We start from the raw sequence: 25,212 nt of genomic DNA, 5'->3' as shown, positions 1-25,212 counted from the left end.
TGTTAAAATATTAAAAATTACTAGTTGACATATATTAGATAATTTTTAATGTGTTTTTCAAATCAAAATACATTAATAAATATTGGACATTGTCATAACATTGCTATTTATGTCTAACATTGTGTTGAAATCGCTAAAACTTTAAGGGAGTCCGCCCCATGCAGAAGTCCACTCCATGCATGACACCGGTCTTGTTTATTAACTAATGTTTCTTTACCTAAACTAGTTCCTAAGTGGATTCATATTTCATAGTAAAATCCACACAAACCCTATCCTTCCCACTTTTAGTACACATCTTCTTTGGTTTGCATTATTTTGATTACCTCACTGTTAATTTATTAGAACATCTGTGATAACAATAATCCAGGTTGCTGATTGGAGTATTCTCAGCTGTTTCTGAATATAAAACATATAGACAGGGATAATGACGACCTACTATTTAAATGTAGAGGATGAATTCAGTCTTCTGTCCAGAATGTCTTGTTAACGTATTTTAAATAACTTGACACAGAAAAGAAACAATTTTACAATTATAGGAACCCTGACTGCAAGTCTAACAAGGCTGAATAAATTTCGCACAGTCATCTGAAAGCACAGATTAGATTTCTCTTCATATTATGTAAAAATGACCATAATAGAAACTTCTACCCCCCCCACCCTCCTCCCCCGTGACTTGTCTTTACCAAAACCCCCATCGGAGAAAAACCAAACCAAAGCAAGTCTCTGTTCAAATTTATCCATACTCTCCGACAAAGAAACAACAGTGAAACGTTTTGCTAAGTGAAAGATCAAATCCTTAAATAACTTTACAATCAACAGTTAATTCCACTTAAACAACCGGGTTTATATTTTCAGAAGTATTTACAAATGTTTTAAACTATTCCATCAAACAAGCAAACCCTAGAATAGAAAATAGTGCATAAGACTTATTTCAAAGATCATATACAAAGCTTAGAAAATAAGTAAAAGCATGCTTGTTAATAAACATAGCAAAAAGACGTAGAAAAAAAACATGGATCATGTATTGACTACATAATCTAGAGCGTAGAAACAAAATATCTCAGTTGCGTCTGTTTACCTGACGAATTCCTATTGTTCTGACAGTAGTAATGACCTCCTTTAGGAGCAGGAACTAGGCATGTAGGACAGTTTCTAAAATAGAGTTCTTATTGATCTGACAGTAGTAATGACCCCCTCTCTAGGAGGAGGAACTAGGCATGTGGAACAGGATCTAAAATAGAGTTCTTATTAATCTGACAGTAGTATTAATGACCCCCTCTCTAGGAGGAGGATTCTAAGTGAAACAAACTAAAAACAAACGTTAAAACCATGTTTCTTCATTTCGTCCATTGTAAATTACAATTAATTGGTATTTCCGTTTTAACCACATTTTTCCCTACATAAAAATAATCGTCAATTAAACTAAATCATGTTTTTTTTACATTTCGTTACTTCTTTTTTGTATGTACTGGGTTGTTTACAGGTAACTGTGATATATAATAAAATAGCTGAGTAACTAGTTTTATCTATCTATCGATGCAAGGTGTTCTAGCTGCCTGCCTGGATCTTAGTGCCTTTCTTTAGTTCTAATTGCTTACTTGGTTCCAAAAAAGCAGCCTATACATCCTTTGTTTATATTCAGGCATCTCTTGTACAGGAAGCAAGTGTTACTTAACTACAACAAAAATAAATATATGTCGTCGTCGCATGTAGAATTACAATGAAGACGAATTTAGATTTAAAGGGACAGACCGGCTGTCCCATTAATTTTTTTTTTTTATCAAGCTTTTAAACAGCATGGATACAGAAAAAACACGGAAACAAAGAGATGTCAATTAAAAAAGCTTCTCTTTGATTACTTGTAACAGCTTGTAGCTAGAAAAAAAGCTTGTAAACAATCAAAATAAAAAAGTCGTCTTCATTGTATCGATATAATCTCCGCCCACTTTACATTGTAAAAAGATAACATAATAGTACAAGAATGTTTCAAAAAACTGAAAAAAAAACTTAAAATTGAGTATTTATTTCAAAGTAGTTTCAAAGTGGTCAAAGTAGTTTCAAAGTAGTTTCAAAGTAGTTTCAAAGTAGTTTCAAAGTGTCTAAAATTATATAGAATCTACACTAGAAACTTTCACAACTTTTAATTAATGAAATGGTTTATATTATTATCTCTTAAAATCAAATTTTAAATGTAACTTTCGAATAAAGAGGAGTGGGGAGGATATTGATTTAAAGGAATTGAGTCTTGGCCACAAACCCAAATTTTCCAATCATTATCTTTGGAGTTTAAAGTCATTTTGTTATTTCAAACTTAGATCTTAAAGAACTGATATTTTAGAGTATCTAAGGTCTACGACATTTGGTTTCGTAGATATTGGGACTAGAAAGTCAGAGTTTGTAACAAAGACTAAATTCTTTAAAAGCTTCAAGCTTAAGTATTGATAATTCCCCTGATGGCTTATGTGTGAAAACTTAAAGTAAAGGTAAAATTCTCATTTTGAAAGATGGAAATTGAAGTACGAATTCTTAAAAGAAGAGTTTGCGAAAAATTAACAAACACAAGAAATTAATAGTAAAAGAGAATGCTTTAAAGCAATTGATAAAAGTCTAATTGTCTCGTAACATGTTTTTCAAATTGTAAAACATTAAAAAAACATTTTTTAAAGGTAATTAACAAAATAAATTTGAAGAGGAAGTATTTGGTTTTTCATGAAATTCCAAGATTTCATATATTCCAAGTTTGCTAAATGTTGACCTATGCTCCTGAGTCCTCAACGTATTTGATCTCTGTTTTTCTAATCCCTATATCTTTGCAACCTAATGTCGAAGACCTAGGATATTTCACACTATGAATCCTAATAGATCTAATAATATTTACCATTAGATTGCAAAGATATAAGGATTAGAATGTTGAATGTGTGTCGAAAGACTGAATGTTCTTTAGAAATGAATTAAATGAAAGTATTACCGGAGAAATGACAAAATCATTATACCAGGTGAAGAATGCACAATCTGAACAAAAAAACGTTTATTTTTAAATTTGTAATTCAATTAATTTTATTTTTTACAACAATCCCTTTAACTTTTTTATTATTATAAAATAACAAACAAACATAAAGAATATATTGATAACCCAGTAAACTATGATAAAATAGATAAGATATTTTTTTAATTTTAAACAAATTTGCACTGCACCGTTTTATAATTTATAATTTGTCCTTTAGATTAGTGTGCAGACACCCTGACCCATTTGTGGAGTGGCGAGTCTCATTCACAACAATACCCTTTAAACCTTTACTAATCAAATATGTCGGACTTCTCCTTCCTGTTAAATTTACAAAACGCGTGTAAGTGTTGAGCACTTTCTTATCTATTCCTTCTAATACAATTTATCAGGAAAAGGTTGATAAAGTGTAGTATTGTAAATCTATTACTCGAGATGACGTTTACAAGTCCCTTTAAGTTTCTCCAATATGCCCAAGAAACACAAGGCGATATTTTATAGAAGAAAATACTAAAAAATCAGAGGCGTATATATAGGGGGCTATAAACCCCTTCCCCCCCCCCGGTTCAGTGAAATCTATGGTTTCCAGGTTTGTCGGGCGAGTCGGGCCCACCTAACAACAAAAAATCTAAATTTCACCTGGAGAAATTCCTGTGTACGCCTCTGGTAAAAATGTCTACCTGGGTTCTGTTGACAATATTCTTGGCATGCTGCTGTAGTGTTGACACCTTCAATTCTATCCAATACATCTTCACTCTCTGTAGAACAACATTTCATGAACTGGAGAGGTCGCTGCCCGGTTCAAGTCATTAATCACTGATTCAAAGTTAGAGATTTATAAGGATTTGAATCGATAAAGGATTTGAACCAGTTCAGCGACCTCACCAAATCATTAATTTCGGTCCCTGGATAGTTTTGTATACAGCTTCCCACTTGACTACACTCGTCTCCGCAAATAAACCTATATAATAATAATTATGCGAATTAATTACAATCAAATCTTCAAACCAAAACATTATTACATATTCCGTTTTGCAGGACTACAGACGAATAATATTGTACTTATTTCCCTTGGGATAATTAGATTAAATAACTTCCCACCCCCCCAATTATATAGATGTAAATAGCCCCCAAGTCGCCGGTAAGAGTACCCCAAGATAACCCCACCGGTCACCATGTAAATCCTCGGATTAGAATTATTCTTACCCCTTCTTATGTTTTGGGATTTGAACAGTTTCTAACGATTTTTCAAGCTGGGAATGTAATCTGTTTGTTTTAAGTAGCTTTATAGTAAAAAAAACATACAGTGAATCCACGATATAAGAATACATAGCAAGAGTTTTTTTTATAATGTCGTATTAAATATTTAAGATCAAATGCCGCGGAAAAATGAGTTTAATATTAATATATCAGTTGCATTCATATTTCAGGGCTATTAATTTACCTTCAATTAAAAATAAAAAGAAGTTTCTTTAGAATTATCAAAAAACTTGACGGTCTATATATTCATATATCTGGGATTCAATGTATGAACATTCTAGATTTGTACCGACAGTGATAGACAATTCTAATCCATGTAGCTTAGATTAGAACTTCTAAAACAAATCTAAATTTTACGATATATATATAAATTGATCAACATATATCTTATATAAGAAAAAAATCGTCTACCTTATCCCTAATAGCAGTTGAATCAGAATAATTAATCGCAATTTTCGCATTATTTTTTAAAATATTCTGTAATAAATATCATTAAAAACATGTTTTTTAAGAATGAAAAATGATATGTATCAAAGGGTTGAGATTTTTTATAAACATGGCTAACTTGAAACAAGTTCTAAAATGTACATGTCTAAGGCTACAAAAATCACAGATGAGAGTTTATGAGCAGGGGCGTATTCAGGAATTTGTCCAGGGGGAGGCTTAAATTTTTTTCTTTCCAAGGGGGGGGGAGGGTTCAGCACCCGTTGGGGCATGAAAACCCCTGAAATCAATAGATTTCACTGGTCCAGTGGGGGGGGGGCTCAGTCCCAATAGCCCCCCCCCTAAATACGCCTCTGTTTATGAGGTAAAATCAAAGGCCAAGGGGTTGCGACAGTCTAAAAAATATACGTAGTTTTTTATCAATATCGACCAACTATTGTATGTGTTTTTTTCATTTTTTTCTACTTACACAAATACTCGAATATGGAAAGAAATAAACACAAGGAATTGCAAGTTCTTGCCACAAACTCTAATTTTCAATTCCTATATCTTAAAACCCCATGTAGTAGTCTAAGTTTAAAGTATTAAAGTTTCACACCATCAGGTTGCAAAGATATATGTATTAGAACATTTAAGTTTCTAGTAAAACCTGAGTTCTTTTAGTTATCAAATCCAAGTATATTGCAGCGGAGGGTTGAGCACGAAACAATTTGCGCAAAAAGATGGAATAATCTGTTTTTATTTAGAAGATAATCTTGGACTTGGAGTATAATTTGGAAAACACAATACGGTTTTATAAGTCAAATTCTTTTTTAAATTCCAGTTTATCAATTCTAATTAAAACTTGTAGAATATGAAATAATAGGTCAGCTTATAAACTAGCTTAACACAAATATTAAATCTCTAGGCAGGGCTGCAGAACTAGCCCCACTGCAAACCAAGGTTATATTGCAAGGAAAGTTATTTCACAGGTGTACGCATTTTTTTTGTCCAGCAGTGTACTGTCTTTGGGCGGAAAAGTAAACACAAGACGGATATCACAGCCTGACATGGAATCCATTTTCACAAAAATATTGTATGAAATATTCTGATTATAGGAAACTATTATGTGAATTATCAAAATGATCAAAATTAAATGCTTTTAACCTCCTCGGATACTAAACGAACACCAATGCATCTATTCTTGTTTACAAATTCCGCCCAGAGAGAACTGTTTTCAATATGTACGCAGAGTATACGCGACCGCAATTAACTTTCCTTGCCTTATAACCTTGCTGTAAACAATAGACAGAAGGTGAAGGTACGATTCAGGTGTAATGTATCATACGACTTTGTGACCTCGCAGCTTCTCTTGCTTTGATTTTACTCAAAAGTATTAGAAACTAATCTATATAATTAAGCTCTTCTCTCATATATGTTTATTTGTATGTCAGCTATAGGTGTCCAAACGGCTGTAACAAGGCAAAAAACAACTCAATTTTTTAATCGATTTTTTAAAAATTCGATTATAAAAATGTCACGAGCAACGCCGGACACTTCAGCTAGTTTATTAAAATTAAAAATGTTCGTGTATTTTACTTTAGTTTAGCGTGGGCCTGGGCAATCATTGCTTAGAAAATAACTAGTTCTAGAACTGTACTCTACTATATACTATATACTAGAACTGTACTGTACTATATGCTATATACTAGAACTGTACTGTACTATATACTATAAACTAGAACTGTACTGTACTATATTCTATATACTAGAACTGTACTGACCTATATACTATATACTAGAACTGTACTGTACTATATACTATATAATAGAACTGTACTGTACTATATACTATACTCTAGAACTGTACTGTACTATATACTATATACTATAACTGTACTGTACTATAAACTATATACTAGAACTATACTGTACTATATACTATATACTAGAACTGTACTGTACTGTATACTATATACTAGAACTGTACTGTACTATATACTATATACTAGAAATGTACTGTACTATATACTAGTATACTAGAACTGTACTGTACTATATACTATATACTAGAACTGTACTGTACTATATACTATATACTAGAACTGTACTGTACTATTGCTGTTTAATGTAAACTCCGTATTCTTTATCTCATCGCATATTTTAATATTTGGTGACGTGACAGGCTTTGACTTTAAATGATAATCTTTGAAACAACATTGAGATTTGTATTGTTTTTATCTACTAAAGAGCATGATGCTCGTTAAATTCTAACGCAAGCTTAAAGATGGCAATGCCCGATTCACTCTTGTAATCTTTAGATGTTCAATAATGTGGAAGATATTATCGTTTTTTAAAAAGTTTATAATTCTGATAATTCTTTATATGTTTTCCTGCAGTAGATCACGGGCAGCCGTGGTACATTTGAATTTCCGAGCCGGGTCAACCTTTCCGTTCCCTGGTTGTTCTGTACCTAGCTCTATGGACAGGACTAGCCCGTGCAACAAGGTTAGCATGGTCAGACTTTATGCCTCTTATAGGTTGAATTTACTTTTACTAAAGGGACAGAGGCGCGTGATATGTTCGTAATCAGTTTTCAAAATTATAATAAGAAAGATATCTAATTCATAATTGATCAGATTAAGCTTTTAACGGAATATCACGTTGTGAACCCGGCATTGTCATCTTTGCATGGAGGGTCACTAGTAATTACTCTAACAGTCCCTTTAAATAAGATTTAGAGAGACATTTTTAAAGATTTAAACAAAATTAAAACATAAAAACATTTAATATATTTTTACATTAATATTTACAACTGTTCGATATAAAAACGTTTTTTACAATTTTTCCTCAAATATGCATCACTTTTAACCAAACCTCAGAAAATTTCTTTTTTATGCAGTTTTAAAAATAACATCTATACGTACAGTAGGAGCTATAAAAATGTGGAACAAGAAAACGTTTATATCAAACTCAACTCATGAACAACTTATGAACATGAAACATGAACAATTCATGAACAACTCATGAACAACTTATGAACATGAAACATGAACAACTCATGAACAACTCATGAACATGAAACATGAACAACTCATGAACAACTCATGAACATGAAACACATGACCTATTTATACCAATTGGTAAAACAACATCAAATACACAAGAAATTGTCGTCTTCCTATTCCACAGTTTTATGGTTATCACTTTATGCCGATAAAAAATTGTTTTTGTCACAATATTGCACAAGAATAATTAAAAACTAAAAAAAAAATGAAAAACAAAATAAAGTCCGAAGGCAAAGAGGATAAACAAGATATTACGTAATAAAAAGGTTTAAAAATTCCAGTTTACCAAGGACAGTTTATTGTTTAAACTGCAGACAGCTACTGGTAAAGAATTGAACAGGATTCGCACATTTGTTATCTCTCTGCTAGATAACTCACTCGGAAAATTAGTTAAATTAAACAGATATGCATAACTAACGTTCTAATGATAAACACAAATATAACGTTGTTCGTAAGCTGTCCTTAGAGTATAAATTTCTTATAGGCTATTTTTTCCTGTTAAAATATGGTGCGCTTCTGCGCGGCGCACAGTATTCTAAAAGCACTCAGCAGCTTTAAAAAATCCAGCATTACATTGCGCTGGGCATATGCGCACCGCACGTCAAAAACCCCACATTACCACAATATTGATCAGGGGAGGTTTTTACTTTTAGAAAGAGCCACATAATCAATTTAAAAAAAAAAATTATATAGGGATGACTCTATGATTTTGGTTCAGAGAAATAGTGCTAAAATGTACATGTAAAGGGCTACAGAAAAGGATAACGAGTAAGAGCGGTAAAATAAAAGCCCTCGGCGTAGCGACACTTCAAAGTCAACCCTGTCCTTAAACTTAATGAGACTTTTCATAAGTAGGCTAAATCTATGTGAAATGGAGGATCATTTTAAGTAAATTCTACCAGGGGCGGATACAGAGGGGGGGGGGACATTCGCCCCCCCTGAATTTGGATTTTTTTGTTCCTATTTTTAGACTAGCTTCTCAATAGCATGCTTAAGGGAAAGAAACCCTAGTGCAAAACAGGAAAAATATCTGTCTTAATAAACTATAATGTGTGAAAAGTTAAAAATCTAGTTTTTTAGTCTTTAGTCATTAATTTTGACTATTTTTGAGTCTTTAAAGTCAAAAAAATTTTCACCTGCGCCGCGATTTTTTGTTCCTAATTATGAATTTGTTGTTCCTAAAAAATGTTGCCCCCCCCCCCACCCCCCTCACTTAATTCCTGTATCCGCCCCTGAATTCTACAGTTCCTTTTAAGTGTCTATTCTACTGGTTGGAGAAAAAAAACCAATCCAATCTCCGCACAAGAAGGACGTTCATTTCAAGCGTGTTGTTTAATTTCTGGAGGACGACTTTGCATTCTCGTAAACCCTTGGGATTTCATTCCAATATGAAACCTTGGATGTGCATAAGGTTTTTTGTTTGGAAGTTGTGTTTGCAATAATGATAACTAAAATGTTATGAACTTTAGTTTAAATGTCAAGATTAAATTATTATTCATGTCTTTTTAAATAATTAAATCCAATATCCACATTTCTAAATTATACGTCTTGATAGAGCTGGATAGTGGATACCCCCCCCCCCTTATTTCCCTATAGTTAATTGTATCCTTAATTGTCAGGTATGATTAATAATACCTCTAGGGCTTGGAAATTAAAAGGTCTTTAAAGCGATTGTTTAAAGCATGAAATTATATATAGTGAATAATATTGATCACTCTATAGATAGATAGATAAATAGATAGAGAGATAGATAGATAGATAGATAGATAGATAGATAGATAGATAGATAGATAGATAGATAGATAGATAGATAAATAGAAAGATAGATAAATAGATAGATAGATAGATATATAGATAGATAGATAGATAGAAATATAGATAGATAGATAGATAAATAGAAAGATATATAGATAGATAGATATATAGATAGAAAGATAGATAGAAATATAGATAGATAGATAGATAGATAGATAGATATTTGAAATAAGTACACCAGATGTCCAGGTGTACCCTGAGTAAGGTCATCAATACATACTGGATCAGGTTTTCATTTTCTAAACACTGTAAATACTTACATACAATATTGATAGATATTAATATCGTGAATGCATATTATTGGAATATAAACTTGTCGTTTGAACGGAAAAGAAGTAAACAGAACTCAGTGTTTTTAACCTTTTTATTTAATATTTGATATTTTTGATTATTCATAAAAGTCGTAGGCTGTCGTGCACTTTGGACACAAATGTTCCGAGTGACGCATCAACGCCGCAGAACAGTTTGACATTTGTGACGCATAAACGCCGCAGAACAGTTTGACTTTTGTGACGCAGATATATATATATATATATATACACCGTCAAACCCATATAGTGCCATCATGCTCATTGGTTTGGCATTGATTAAGTGCTTGTGTCCGTGTAGACATTGATAGTTGATCGGGCTGATTGGTTTGGCATTGATTGATTAAGAGCTCGTGTCCTGGTTAACATTGATTTCTAAGCTAGTTTCCGTGCTGACATCGATAGCTGACAAGATTGTGTCTGGGTTTAGCCATTGATAGCTAAGTAAAACTGTGTACGACCAGTCTATGGCGTCCTACTCCGTGTATAGCCAGTCTAAGGCACCCCAGCTCCTTGTATGACCAGTCTATGGCGTTCAACTCCTTGTATGTCCAGTCTAAGGCGAACAACTCCTTGTATGACCAGTCTATGGCGTCCAACTCCGTATATGACTAATCTATGGCGTCCTACTCCATGTATGACCAGTCTATGGCGCTCTACTCCGTGTATTACCAAGCTATGGCGTTCTACTTCGTGTCTGGCCCGTTTATGGTGTCCTACTTCGTGTATGACCAGCCTTTGGCGTCCTACTCCGTGTATTTTCAGTCTATCGCGAAGCGCGAAAATTTTTTTGGCCCCCCCCTAAACATTTTTAGGGGGGGGCAAGAAAAATGTGTGTTATACTTAAACAATAAAAACTAACCTTACCAACCGGATATTCAGTTATAAGTCAACACATCTAATATAAAATGAAACAAGAAATCTAGTGGGGGGGGCCTGGCCCCCCCCTAGTTGCGCGCCTGTCTATCGCGTCCTACTCCGTGTATGACCAGTCTATGGCGTCCTACTCCGTGTATGACCAGTCTATGGCGTCCTACTCCATGTATGACCAGTCTATGGCGTCTTAATCTGTGTGGGTGGATTGGTTCGAATTTTGTCTCAGTTAAGATGAGAACCCTGAGATCGGTGATCTGTATACTAGGTCTTGGAATACTAGGAATCTAAAACTAATCTGTTAAATCTCAACTAGTCAAGGCTAACAACACCTTGTACACATGTATAACTACTAAATAAATACATGTACGTACAATGTATGCACATTTCTTTATAATTTCTGCAAAATATTGATCACATGTGTAAATTATACAAGTAAATCCTAGAAAATATTAGATTAAAATGCCATGATTTTTTTAACACCACTTTATAGCTATGAACAATTTCAAATTTTTCCTTGTCTCTAATATGTTGTTACGACTTTACCGCCTTCTTCAACAATAAGCTTCCCCAAAAATAACCTTACCTTTACTGCAGGGTTACCCTCAAAGGATTAAACTTCAAAGACGACTGTACGAAATTTATAATGTCTGTTTCTTTATATTCACGATTCCTCGCAACTGAACATTTTTTTGGAAAGTTTTTGAACAAGGCATTAGATTACAAAATGTGGCATAACTCATGCACTTTTCCAGGAAATTGGAATTTTGTTTTAAATAGTTTTGTTCACGATCCATCACACCCTTTCAACGTACCTTGGTCAGCGCTAAACTGATAAAGATATCTTTTCGATCCCAGTTTCTATTTAATTTGTCAAGGTGACTTTAAGAGTTATGCTTTAAAGACAAGGAAGAAAATTAACAGAAATTTACTTGAAATTCTTCTTAAAATTGAGGACCACTTGAAATTCTTCTTGAAATGGAGGATCACTTGAAATTCTTCTTGAAATGGAGGATGACTTGAAATTCTTCTTGAAATGGAGAATCACTTGAAATTCTTCTTGAAATAGAGGATCACTTGAAATTCTTCTTGAAATGGAGGATCACTTGAAATTCATCTTGAAATGGAGGATGACTTGAAATTCTTCTTGAAATGGAGAATCACTTGAAATTCTTCTTGAAATAGCCGATCACTTGAAATTCTTCTTGAAATGGAGGATCACTTGAAATTCTTCTTGAAATAGAGGATCACTTGAAATTCTTCTTGAAATGGAGGATCACTTGAAATTTTTCTTGAGATGGAGGATCACTTGAAATTCTTCTTGAATCAGAGGTTCACTTGAAATTCTTCTTGAAATGGAGGATCACTTGAAATTCTTCTTGAAATGGAGGATGACTTGAAATTCTTCTTGAAATGGAGAATCACTTGAAATTCTTCTTGAAATAGAGGATCACTTGAAATTCTTCTTGAAATGGAGGATCACTTGAAATTCTTATTGAAATAGAGGATCACTTGAAATTGTTCTGGAAATTGAGGATCACTTGAAATTCTTTTTGAAATGGAGGATCACTTGAAATTCTTCTTGAATCGGAGGTTCACTTGAAATTCTTCTTGAAATGGAGGTTCACTTGAAATTCTTCTTGAAATGGAGGATCACTTGAAATTATTCTTGAAACGGAGGATCACTTGAAATTCTTATTGAAATGAAGGATCACTTGAAATTCTTCTTGAAATGGAGGGTCACTTGAAATTGTTGCCAACTACTGGTACAGTAGAAATATCATCGAAAATTTCAAATCCTTTTTGCATAAAATAATAGCAAATAGTTTCCACATTTATAAACAGTAATTTACAATTACAGAAGGAAAGGTTGATTTGGGTATCAAAAGATGCGCCTTGAGCTGCTGAATACAATCCATTTTTCCGTTTTTAAATATTTAAAAAAAATTTTGAAAAATTGTTTGGCTAAAAAACTAGTATTTTTGATACTCATGCAAAAATTCTTCCAAATACATAATGATTTAAAACTTTTGAATAAAAAAAATCTCAAATCTTTTTTGATAATTGTATCAAAGAAAACCTTGAAGTAATGCAAGGTGGATTTGAGCATTTGTATCAAAAAAATAGTTTCACCTTTACTTTTAGTAGGTAGTACATTATTAATGATGTTCTGCTCATAATTGATTTAATGTGTGTAAGAGATTTATCTAAAAACATAAACAAGTATAGAAGGAAAAAAGTGATTAAAAGAAAGAGATCAAAGTAAAAATGATAAATTAATGTTATATAATGTTAATTTAGTTCATAAAAAGCTATTATTTAAAAAAATTTGAGATTTAGAATAGAATTTATAAAGGTGTGTCCAAATAGAATATCAAGTATAATAGGTGGCAACATAGAAATGAACCAATTATTAATGACTATTAAATAAAAAGTATAAAAAAAAGAAAATAAAGAACACAAAAGTGCACTTACTTCGCTGAGAGATGAGCACTTTATTATCACTATTATTAATAATTTTGTCGGACACATAAAACTGTTGACACTTGTGACGTCAGAAGACAGCTGTACTGGGAGTGTACAAATTCTACGTTGCCATCTATTGTACTAGAATCTATTTGGGAGTGTCTATTTGTTCTTTCAGTCTATTTAAAGGGACTGTAAGCGTAATTTCAAGTCACCCTCCATGCAAATACGACAATGCCTGATCTACAACGGTACCCTTAAAAACTTTTTGCCTGTTGTCATACATATGGTGTGTTTTTGTTTATTTATACTTTTCATTTTTATTTGTGAGGGTTTTCTGCAAAAGGGACTTAAGCATTTCATGCTCTTATAAGAAACAATGGAGAAATCCACAGATATAATCCGAGCCGAGTCATAAAAAAGACATTGTCTTGCACATTTTTGATCCGACTTAGGTTTCAAGGGTACCGTTGTAAATCGGGCATTGCTCTCTTTGCTTGGAAGGGCACTAAGAATTACGCTTACATTGAACAAAATTGAAAAAAAATATTTACAGAGGCTGAATTTAAATAATTTGAGCCGCGGCTCAAATATGGTTGGTTCCACTTGAAATTGTATTAAATGTTTCAAGATCTAAGCCGACGATGGGCGGATTTTTGGTAATGTCAATTTGGTAATGACAATTTGGTAATTACAATTTGGTAATGACAATTTGGTAAGGTGACAATTTGGTAACGACAATTTGGTAATGACAATTTTGTAAGCTCACAAAAGTGACAATTTGGTAATGACAAATTGGTAACAACAAAAAAGTGACAATTTGGCAATGACAATTTGGTAAGCTCACAAAAGTGACAATTTGGTAACAACAAAAAAGTGACAATTTGGTAATGACAATTTGGTAAGCTCACAAAAGTGACAATTTGGTAATGACAATTTGGTAACAACAAAAAAGTGACAATTTGGTAACAACAAAAAAGTGACAATTTGGTAATGACAATTTGGTAAGCTCACAAAAGTGACAATTTGGTAATGACAATTTGGTAACGTCATAAAAGTGACAATTTGGTAAACGAAATAAAAGTGACATTATGTAAAATTGTTTAATTTTTAGTTATATTTTCAATTAAAGATAATTGATTCTAGAAATCTTTTATTTCTGCACAAAAGAAATGCGCCAAAAATAATTGTAAAATTCGCACTATTTTCTAAAAACCACGTTTCAATCTCAGTCGTGTCATATACTGCAAGAAGAGGAGACTTGGATCATGAATTACTTATTCATTACCTCTTTTAGGGGTGGGAAAATATTACAAGATTCAGAAGGATTTAAATACTACAACAAGAACGAACTTTATGTGTGCGTTGATTATAAGAAATCTAAATCAAGTTGTCCTAAAACTTTAACCTACAATGAGAATACACAAGTTGTCCAAGTCTTTGGCAATCCCAACCATGACAGCACAAGACACGCCTCTATGGATGTTGTCAAGGCAATGCTGTCCAATGCTGCAGCCAACCCTGATATCCCAACTAGGAAGATTATGATCAGCTCGGCCCCCTAGCCCATCCTAGCCGCAGCGCTCGGCCCAGAAATTGTTTTAACCTAACCTAACCCAAACTAATGAGAGAAACAGCACATTATTAAACTTTTAAATTGTCATTACCAAATTGTCACTTTTGTGAGCTCACCAAATTGTCACTTTTTTGTTGTTACCAAATTGTCATTACCAAATTGTCACTTTTTTGTTGTTACCAAATTGTCATTACCAAATTGTCACTTTTGTGAGCTTACCAAATTGTCATTACCAAATTGTCGTTACCAAATTGTCACCTTACCAAATTGTCATTACCAAATTGTCATTACCAAATTGTCATTAACAAATTGACAGTACCAAAAATCCGCCCGTCAAGCCGACACTCAATTAAAACCGGTTTTTGGCGGATTTAAGATGCGGCTCAAATTCATTTAATTCGGTCACAGGAGTGTCTATTGTTGTACTTCGGATTGTTCTTGATAAGAGTGAACAGTCCCTTGAATACAACTGGATACCATGAATCAGTACAACACGAGCCGTAGCAGTAGACACAAGTCTCCTGCACACTACCGCTCTGGGTCCTGTGCTACATACAGCGAACAGACAGCATACAGAGGGAACCTTTCTGGACGAGCTACAGCAGGAGAAGATGAACCGGGTTCCTGTTATTGTGCGGAACCCCGCATACATTGAGGAAGTAGAACTGGATGAAGAGGAAGTTGATCCAGCTGATATCACTCCTCTCATCAGTGGAGACACTCCCATTATCACTGTCCCAGCCTCGGAGGACGAGAACGTAGCTGAGGATTGAAGTAGAGGATGGTGATGAGGATGAGGATATGCAAGATATCCTAGAGAAGATGGAGAAGCTTGATACAGAGGTCAAGGAACTCCGAAAGGAGATTATGGATCTCCTGTCCTCTATTCCTGAGGACACTAGATCCTTCCAGCATACTGTTGTCCCCCAAGTTGAGGTTTGGGACACAGGGAAGGCTTGGGAGCAAGAGTACAGGCTGTATCCTGACCCTACTAGGAAAGTGACAGGCTGTCTAACCAGATTTGGGATCTGCTCCAGATTATGCAGGAGCGGGTTGACCAGCAGACCTGTAATAGTAAAGATATAAAGTTGATAGACGGACTGAAAGCTATATCAGTCATGCACGATAGACTCGGTAAACTAACTGAGAGAGTGCTTAAACGTCAAGCTAAGAAACCTTATAAGTAAAAGGGATCAAGGCTAACAATCATGTCATCAGTTATCTTTATTTAATGTTATGTATGCATTTATGATTATGTAAATAAATGTATTAACATTGTAGAAAATAAGTTTATTACTTTGGGTGTTAACTATTGCACGAGCAAATAATTGTATAAAGGTTTACTCTGCATGATAGAGATAGCCCGAAGTATAATATTGCCAGGTTGCAAAGATAACAGCAACACATGAGGGTTAGGTCCAAGTATTGGAAATAACCCGATCTGCAATGTTGTCAGGTTGCAAAGATAATAGGTCTAATACAAGTAGAATAACTTGAAGTGTGATCTTATCAAAGTTTGCTAATTAAGTTTGCCAATTCATTGCACATTTTTAGTAGTAAGAGAAAACTACACTATCCCCTCTAAATCATATTTAAGCTAATATCTATATTTTCCTAGATGTTTAAATACTTTTACCTTGATAAATCTACTAAAACATTATTTATTTTTATTTTGTATTTATTTTGTGCAAAATGATGTTTGTGTTTTATTAGGAAAACTGCAACAACATTATTTTGAAAAAAAATACGTTAGACTGAAGGGAACTAAGTTATATTTACCACAAACTCAAATTTTCTCATCCTTATATCTTTAAAACCTGATGGTGTAAACCTTAGATATTATAAACTTAGATCATTTGCTGCAGTAAAAGTAGTTTAAAATATCTAAGGTCTAGAACATTGCGCTACAAAGATAGGGTTCAATTTGATTTCGGTTAAACATATAGAAGTAGATATAAAATGTTTAGCCAGTTTAGGCAGATTTTGTTTAAGAAGGCATTAAGTCTTCGCCACAAACTAGACGAACTCCAAACATGATTGCGACACTGATATATATAATTCATATGTATTAGTAAGTTTGTTTGTATCCAATAATTGGAAAAACGTCTGAACAGATTGGACCCCATCCTTGATCTTACATTAATTAATTGCCTACAAATTTTGATGAATTTTTCTTTTTGAAAACTGCAAATCTAAATTTAAAATTCAGATAATATTTTTAAAATATATGGTTATAACCAGTTGGGTTCAATAAGAAGCCAAAGAATGTCGTCTTTTCTATGATTAAAAAAATTTTAGGACTTTTTTAGCATTTTTTTACCAAAAACTTTCGTTTTTTACGTAATCGGCCGTTAGAAATACATAGCTTTATTATCATTTAAGATAAACTTTATCTTAAAACAGATTGCAATGTAAATGGTTAAAAAATTTGGCTCCTTAAACCCAAGGTTTTTTGGGCTTGCTCACGTTACTGGCCGAAAATTCTGCTTCAGACTATTACAAAAGTATACATAAAAACATCTAACAAATTTTGTTTTAAAATATGTAGTATTTTTCATAAAAATGAGATTCGTAACAAAATCACAATTTTAGCCTTATTTTAGCAGTAGAGCATCCTATCCTATAACTGATTAAAACAAATTTAGAAGTTTATAACCGTGTCGTTATTAACTTATTTTCACACCATTTTAAGCACCTACAATGATTAAATTATTTGATAACTAGAGTTCTAATGTTGATTGTTTGAATTTAAAACCAATACTGCAGCCAATGACGTCATATAAAAGGTTACAGAGCGTACTCACTATTCGGATACATTCCTAATGCCCTATCTTCTACTATTCTAGAGTCTTTGATTATACGGAGACATACGGTATAAAATAGAACAATATTAAAAACTAAACTGGTAGCCATTCTACACAACCCTAGCAATGATAAAGAAGAAAAAAAAGATTAGTTCTAGATACTTCAGGTCTTAGTGGAGTCTTAGGACAGGATTATGGACCTGTTAGTTTAGATGCAATAGATCCTCTCACATTATCATGGAACCAGGTATATGGAGAGGGGGGNTTAGATAAGAATGTTTTTTCTTCAAATCTTTGAAAATGGAGATCTTTTCAGACCTCTCCGCTATTGAAATTTTACTTTTTCATTCTGACATTTAACAGGATGTAATACTAAACTGTTTTTTTTTTAAATTTTGATATACTTCTCAATTAAATCTTACATTTGAATCGTGATAGTTAATTTAAAGTTTTTAAACATTTTTATTTCAAGATTCATTGGCTAGTGCGTGATCAGATAAAGGAAGTTGAAGAGATAAAACAAGAACATGATGAGATATATAATCAGATTACAGGTGAGAGATCAGATATAAGAAGTTGAAGAGATAAAAGAAGAACATGATGAGATACATAATCAGAATACAGGTGAGAGATCAGATATAAGAAGTGGAAGAGATAAAACATGATGAGATAAATAATCAAATTACGGGTGAGAGATCAGATATAAGAAGTTGAAGTGATAAAACAAGAACATGATGAGATATATAATCAGATTACAGGTGAGAGATCAGATATAAGAAGTTGAAGAGATAAAACATGATGAGATATAAAATCAGATTACAGGTGAGAGATCAGATATAAGAAGTCAAAGAGATAAAACATGATGAGATATATAATCAGATTACAGGTGAGAGATCAGATATAAGAAGTTAAAGAGATAAAACATGATGAGATATATAATCAGATTACAGGTGAGAGATCAGATGTAAGAAGTTGAAGAGATAAAACATGATGAGATATAAAATCCTTATTAAAGCAATACTTAAAAGTATTTTATGTTGTTATCAGCGCAAATAGTTTTAATAATAACTTATTAAATCACTTTATGCTAAGTGGGTCTGTTTCAACAGCACAATTGCTGTGGTTTATGTTATAACTTGAGTCCAAAAGCCCTATTAATAGTATTCTGCATCAACGATAACAAATAGAACACTAGATGTCGTCTTTTCAGGACTAGAGGTATTTCGTTCACAAGAAACTTGAGGCAAAAGCTCAAAGAAGTTACGCGTATGCTCTCTCTCTGTTTTGTCATTAAACGCAGCATGCGTATAACTCCTTTGGGCTTCTACCCCTAAATCTTGATAAGGCGACATCTAGCGTTCTATCTGTTATTGTAAATTAATCTATGGCTTTCTTACTCTCACAATATACTTTTAGGATGTTTCGGCCTGGAGAAATGTTTAAGAGAATTTGATCTTCTTGATATAGAACCTGGGAGCAAACTTTATGAATTAGGACTCAGGTTAGATATAAATGTTTAGGTATATGGATAAATGTTTAGGTAAATGAATAAATGTTCAGGTATATGGATAAATGTTTAGGTATATGGATAAATGTTTAGGTATATGGATAAATGTTTAGGTATATGGATAAGATAAATGTTCAGGTATATGGATAAATGTTTAGGTATATGGATAAATGTTTATGTATATGGATAAATGTTTAGGTATATGGATAAATGTTTAGGTATATAGATAAATGTTCATGTATATGGATAATTGTTTAGGTATATGGATAAATGTTCAGTTATATGGATAAATGTTAAGGTATATTGATAAAATGTTTAGGTATATGGATAAATGTTTAGGTATATGGATAAATGTCTAGGTATATGGATAAATGTTTAGGTATATGGATGTAAAGAACGATCTTGTTGTACGAAAGAATGCTGTTGATAATGCGCAGGGAAGACTACAAGAGCAGATAAGGTAGAAACTGCAGAAGAAAAGATGAAACATCAGAAAGTCGTCTTTTATTAGTACAATTTAATGCGAACGCTCTATGGACCGCCGTACAAATAATTCAATATTTAAACACTAATTGAAAAATATTGATCCTCGACCTCAGAGCAGACCGGTATTCAAAAAGATTTAGGTAGCCTTTAAATCCTCTTTCTTAAGGTCTAATCTTGTTTGTATTGAGTCTTAGCTTTGTCGCCATCTCTTATTTCCTGATTCCTATCTTTGCAACAGGATGTCTGTCTATACGATATTTCATTTTCAACTTGGGACTTATATATATCAGCTTAAAATACAAAATGTTTACACCATCATGTAGCAAAGATATATGGATTCGAAAATTGGATTTTGTGAAAAAAAGGCTCCATATTTTTGTGTTCAGAGAACGAGAGCGTCAAAGAGAGATTTTAGAAGAACAACGAAGACAGGTGTTTTTCATAAAGATTTGGACTCCATGTCTTTTTAAATATGACCGCTATTTCAAAACCAGTTTTCATACAGATTTGAACTCCATGCCATTTTTAAAATATGTCCGTTATTTCAAAACCGGTTTTCATACAGATTTGGATCCATGCCATTCTTTAAATGTGGCCGCTAAATGAAAACCGGTTTTGATAGTTGAGGATGACATTTTTTATTTCAATGCTTTCGCTGACGCCAGGAGAAGAATTTTTAAAAGTTTTAAAATTTAATATCTCATTATTTTCTTTCTGTGTTTTTAATTAATTTCTTTTCTTCACAAAACTCCTTTTATACCTTTGAAAGAGGAGAAATTCTTGAAACTATTTCTGTTCAACCTTAATTAAGCCGAATTAAACCTTAAAATGATGATTTTATATTGAATTATTTTCACAATCGTTTATTATAAGAATTAGCTTAATCCGTAAATTGAAGTAAAAATTAAGACATGTCCGATTGAAGACAGTATACCCGGGCGTGTCTAGAGGACATCGATAGATCGGCTAGTTCTAGATTGCCATGCCATGATGATGATTATTTATATTCATGATATAAAGCTTTTCATAGTTTAGTTTGATATAAGTTTTCTTAAACTTTTATCGTACAGTTCAAATATTGGCATTTACTAAATGGCAATGAATTTAGCCAAATAAGATTAAATTCTGTTGACATTTTAATATTTTCTTTAAATATATCTAAAGAATTTCAAATATTAGATGCATCACTTTGACATATGAGAGAGATCGTCCTTGATATTTGAAAAATTTGCGGCACTCAACCGCGAACTTAATAACCCAAACCCCTGATAACCTGATAAACCATTTTTAATGTCTGCGTACAAGTTCCGATTCAATTTCAGGCTTGTAGATCTGAAAATAACAATTGTACTGGAATAAACTATAACGTAAATAATTTTGAATCTACAAGTCTAAAATGTGCCTCAATGAATCAGTAAGTGTACGTAGAGATTTAAAAATGGTCTCAATCTTGAAAATATGATTACAAGCAAGTTGTTCAAACGGAACGGAGATTCTTATTTTTACAAAATTACTCACTCCAAACGTAAACTTCAGAAGCCTTTAATAGTAGATTCATAAAATGGTCCCAATCTTGAAAATGCAATTACAAACGAGTCTGTTGACCCTTATTCCTCTGTTTTTTAGACACCCTTTATATTTTTTTTTCATAACGTGAGAGAGCCCGGAGAGGGGGATTGAATGGTGAAATTTTTCTTATGACTTAGACATTTTTTGCAAGGAGGAGCAGCGAATGGCAAAAGAAAGATGGAGAGGGGAGGAAGAGAGAAGAAGAGTAGAGGAGAGGAGAAGAGTAGAAATAGAAAGACAAAGAATGGAAGAGGAGAGACGGAGACAAAGTTCTTTGTCGTCATTTAGTTCGTCCTCGTCCTCTTATTCGTCCCGAGGATCGTCCTCCAGAACGTCCTCCTCCAGAGGTTCTTCTACTAGACCATTAGGTAAACAGGCATGCCGCGTTGACTTACAAGACAGAGAGAGAGCCTGTTCTTGCCACGGCGTTCGGCCCTCTAGCCTGTCCTAGCCGCAGCGCTCGGCCCAGAAAGTGTCTTAACCTATCCTAATCCTAAAATATATACTAATCTCTCTCTTTCTTTTAACTCAACGCGGCAAGCGAGTGTAACTCCTTTAGGCAACTGCTAGGTAAAGAGGCAGTTGCCATTCCTTGTTGCGCGCAATGCTCCGTGAAATTCCAAAACAGAGAGAGGGGGATTGAATTTTGTAGATCCAGAAAAATAATATCTGTGGGATGCCTCCGTAGAGACTGGTAGCTGGTGGGGTCTTAAATGTAAGACATGTAGCCGCAGCGCTCGGCCCCCTAGCCTGTTCTAGCCGCAGCACTCGGCCCAGAAAGTGGCATAACTTGACCTAACCCGTGGCCGCAGCGCTCGGCCCAGAAAGTGTCTTAACCTAATCTAACCCTAAATAAATACTAATTTAATTAATTTTCTGGATCTACAAAATTCAATCCCCCTCTCTCAGTTTTGGAATTTCACGGAGCATTGCACGCAACAGAGAATGGCAACTGCCAGGTAAAGAAGGGACTGTTTGCATGATTTCAAGTAGCCCTCTTTGCAATATTAGATGACAATGCAAAACTCACAAGTCACAACATTACTCTTAAAAGCTTTGTCTAATCAAGTATGAATTAGATATCAATGTTTATAATTTTGAAAACTGTTTTTTGGCGTTTTGTGAAAGTGACTTGCTTATTTCTACTGCAGGTGGAGGCCCTGCAGGATAGTATATAGAGAAACTATTTTTAACCCTAGAAGAATAACAATAACTTATTATCAGATAAAGGTTTCAAGGGTACCGTTGTAAACAGGGCTTTGTATGCCATCTCTACATGAAGGGTTACTTGAAATTACGCTGACATGTCCCTTTAAAAGTACAAATTTAACAGGATTTTTTACATGACAACATAATTTGGAGGATGTGCTAACTTATCAAATTGATTTTTTAATTTAAAAAAATTTCTTTTATCCTTAACTTAGTTTTCTGGTGCGCATTAGATTAATTTTCTATTCACAAGGTTTCCCTATTCAGCTCTTCTCTTGAAACCTACTCTTTCTTTGATGTAAAAATGTCTGTACGGGGAGAGGCGACAGATTAAAAGCAAAATGCAAGAATTCAAAATTAAGGGGACTGTTCACTAAATTTCAAGTGACCCTAAATTTAAAGCAAGTACGTGGCCGATTTACAAGGGTACCTTATTAAACCCTTGGCTTACAACGATTATGCACGCATTGAGATTGTCGGGTTTTTCTACTTTGAAATTAATTATTTTTAAATGAGGATTCTCCTAAAATATTTTTTAAAGCAAAAAATAGAAAGGAAATTGGCAGAATTTATCTATTTCCAAAATTATCTTCCTTGTCGTTACTCAGATAAAGGTTTGAAAGGTCTCTATTTGTTGATTTAACTCTTCAAACTGAGGGGCCCTGCGTCAACAACGTAAACAATCCCTTTATAGGATTAATATTTTATTCAGACGAATTCCCAGACGATACAAGTTCTTGGACTTCTTTCTTCTCAAACTCAACCTCTTTCGGTCCTAAACCTCAGGTTTATGAAACCAGGTATTATTATGAACTATGTTAACCTCAGGTTTATAAAACCAGGTATTATTATGAACTATGTTAACCTCAGGTTTATAAAACCAGGTATTATTATGTACTAGGTTTATGAAACCAGTGGCCGAATTTAAAGAATTTGAGCGGCGGTTTAAATTTGAGCCGCGGTTTAAATATGGTTGGTTCCACTTAAAATTGTATCAAATGTTTCAATATTTAAGCCGGCTCCTAATTTAAACCGGGTTTTGGAGGATTTAAACCGCGGCTCAAATTCTTTAAATTCCATCTCAGAGCTGGGAACTTTAGAATGGTGGATATCGGGATTGATCCACTCTTTTTCTTAATCTCAAGATTGAATATTGCTTGTTTTCCTCATGAATTTAATCTCCAGATTAATTAACAGATCGGGATTAAGGATATCACATTCTAAAGTATTCAGCTCTGGTATTATTATGTTCTAGTAAACCTCAGGTTTATGAAATCAGGTATTATTGTTTACTTGAAAACCTCAGGTTTATGAAACCAGGTATTATTGTTTACTTGTAAACCTCAGGTTTATGAAACCAGGTATTATTGTTTACTTGTAAACCTCAGGTTTATGAAACCAGTTATTATCATGTACTTGTAAACTTCAGGTTCATGAGACCAGGTATAATTTTGCACTAGTAAACCTCAGGTTTGTAATTAATAATGCAGGTATTATTCTGTAATTGTAAACCTCAGGTTTATGAAACCAGGTATTATTATGTACTAGTTAACCTCAGGTTTATAAAACCAGGTATTATGATGTAGTTGTAAACCTCAGGTTTAAGAAACAAGGTATTATTATGAACTTCTAATTCTCAGGTTTATGAAACCAGGTATTATTATGCACTATTAAACCTCAGGTTTATAAAACCAGGTATTTTTATGTACTAGTAAACCTCAGGTTTATAAAACCAGGTATTTTTATATACTAGTAAACCTCAGGTTTATAAAACTAGGTATTTTTATGTACTAGTAAACCTCAGGTTTATAAAACCAGGTATTTTTATGTACTAGTAAACCTCAGGTTTATAAAACCAGGTATTTTTATGTACTAGTAAACCTCAGGCTTATAAAACCAGGTATTGTTATGTACTAGTAAACCTCAGGCTTATAAAACCAGGTATTTTTATGAACTAAAAACCTCAGGTTTATGAAACAAGATATTATTATGAACCTCAGGTTTATAAAACCAGGTATTATTATGAACTTGAACACCTGGTTTATGAAACCAGGTATTATTGTTAACTTGTAAACCTCAAGGTTAAATTATTTTTGTTCTTAACCGATGATTTAGATTTGTCAAATCCCTATATCTTTGCAACCAATATCATAGTTATTTGATATGTCAAACTATGAATTCTGCTAGGTCAATGGCCGAATTTAAAGAATTTGAGCGGCGGTTTAAATTTAAGCCGCGGTTTAAATATGGTTGGTTCCACTAAAAAGTGTATCAAATGTTTCAAGATTCAAGCCGGCGCTTAATTTTATCCGGGTTTTGGCGGATTTAAACCTCGGCTTAAATTCTTTAAATTCCATCTCAGATAATCTAAATTTGAAATATCAAAGGTTTACGCCTTCAGGTTGCAAAGAAATAAGGATTAGAAAATCTGAGTTTGCTGCAAAGGCTCGATTTCTTTAAACCTCTATTGTTAAAGTTTTCAACTCCTTTGAATGGATTGCCAGAAAATTATATGTTATTTTCAGTTACAAGTACAGCTCCAGGAACAGGGAGTATAATACACCTCTCAAACCAAACTAATCTTCGGCTACAAAGTAATGGTGTAATACACAAGAGAAAAGTAGTTCAACAGGATCGGCCTGGTTCAACTACCTTTCTTTGGCCAACGAGATTAAATAAAGAAGTGGTTCAACTAAGCGTACACAGTTCAACTACTTCATTCTATTCATTAATCTAATTAATGAACTAATTGATGATTTATTATACAGTTGATTTTTAACAATTAAAGATACTATAATGTACTGTAGTATATATACCAATAAATAAATTATCTTAAACTTTTCA

General features: G+C 33.3%; 2 protein-coding genes across 6 annotated transcripts in view; one reads left to right on the top strand and one right to left on the bottom strand.

Moving 5' to 3' along the window:
• LOC111705420 (uncharacterized) overlaps positions 1–4,749 on the bottom strand; it is an 11,836-nt gene extending 7,087 nt beyond the window's left edge. Inside the window, exons 1-7 of one of the 3 annotated variants that reach the window (XM_023477963.1) lie at positions 4,676–4,749; positions 3,890–3,965; positions 3,685–3,796; positions 2,969–3,012; positions 1,599–1,675; positions 1,079–1,152; positions 324–396 (exon numbers count right to left, since the gene is read on the bottom strand). In XM_023477963.1, coding sequence (XP_023333731.1) covers positions 324–396; positions 1,079–1,152; positions 1,599–1,675; positions 2,969–3,012; positions 3,685–3,796; positions 3,890–3,965; positions 4,676–4,725 — 506 coding nt within the window. In that variant the 5' untranslated portion in view covers positions 4,726–4,749. The remainder of the gene's footprint in view (positions 1–323; positions 397–1,078; positions 1,153–1,598; positions 1,676–2,968; positions 3,013–3,684; positions 3,797–3,889; positions 3,966–4,675) is intronic. The other 2 variants (XM_023477964.1, XM_023477965.1) reach the window with 2 other exon arrangements.
• On the top strand, positions 3,283–25,212 carry LOC111705421 (uncharacterized protein KIAA1211 homolog). 3 transcript variants are annotated; one of them, XM_023477968.1, is made up of 9 exons: positions 3,283–3,347; positions 17,765–17,844; positions 18,070–18,151; positions 19,014–19,098; positions 19,484–19,564; positions 19,977–20,022; positions 21,311–21,527; positions 23,081–23,168; positions 24,894–25,212. In XM_023477968.1, the coding sequence occupies exons 1-9, from the start codon at positions 3,308–3,310 to the stop codon at positions 24,946–24,948; spliced, it is 774 nt and encodes a 257-aa protein (XP_023333736.1). In that variant the 5' UTR covers positions 3,283–3,307; the 3' UTR covers positions 24,949–25,212. The 3 variants fall into 3 exon arrangements, with proteins under 3 accessions (XP_023333736.1, XP_023333735.1, XP_023333734.1); XM_023477967.1 differs by lacking the exon at positions 3,283–3,347 and adding an exon at positions 10,935–11,034; XM_023477966.1 differs by lacking the exon at positions 3,283–3,347 and adding an exon at positions 10,963–11,034 and having other exon boundaries at positions 17,756–17,844.

The sequence above is a fragment of the Eurytemora carolleeae genome, unplaced genomic scaffold (assembly GCF_000591075.1).
Source record: "Eurytemora carolleeae unplaced genomic scaffold, Eaff_2.0 scaffold665, whole genome shotgun sequence".
Taxonomy (NCBI): Eukaryota; Metazoa; Arthropoda; class Copepoda; order Calanoida; family Temoridae; genus Eurytemora; species Eurytemora carolleeae.
This window is presented reverse-complemented; position numbering and strand designations above follow the sequence as displayed.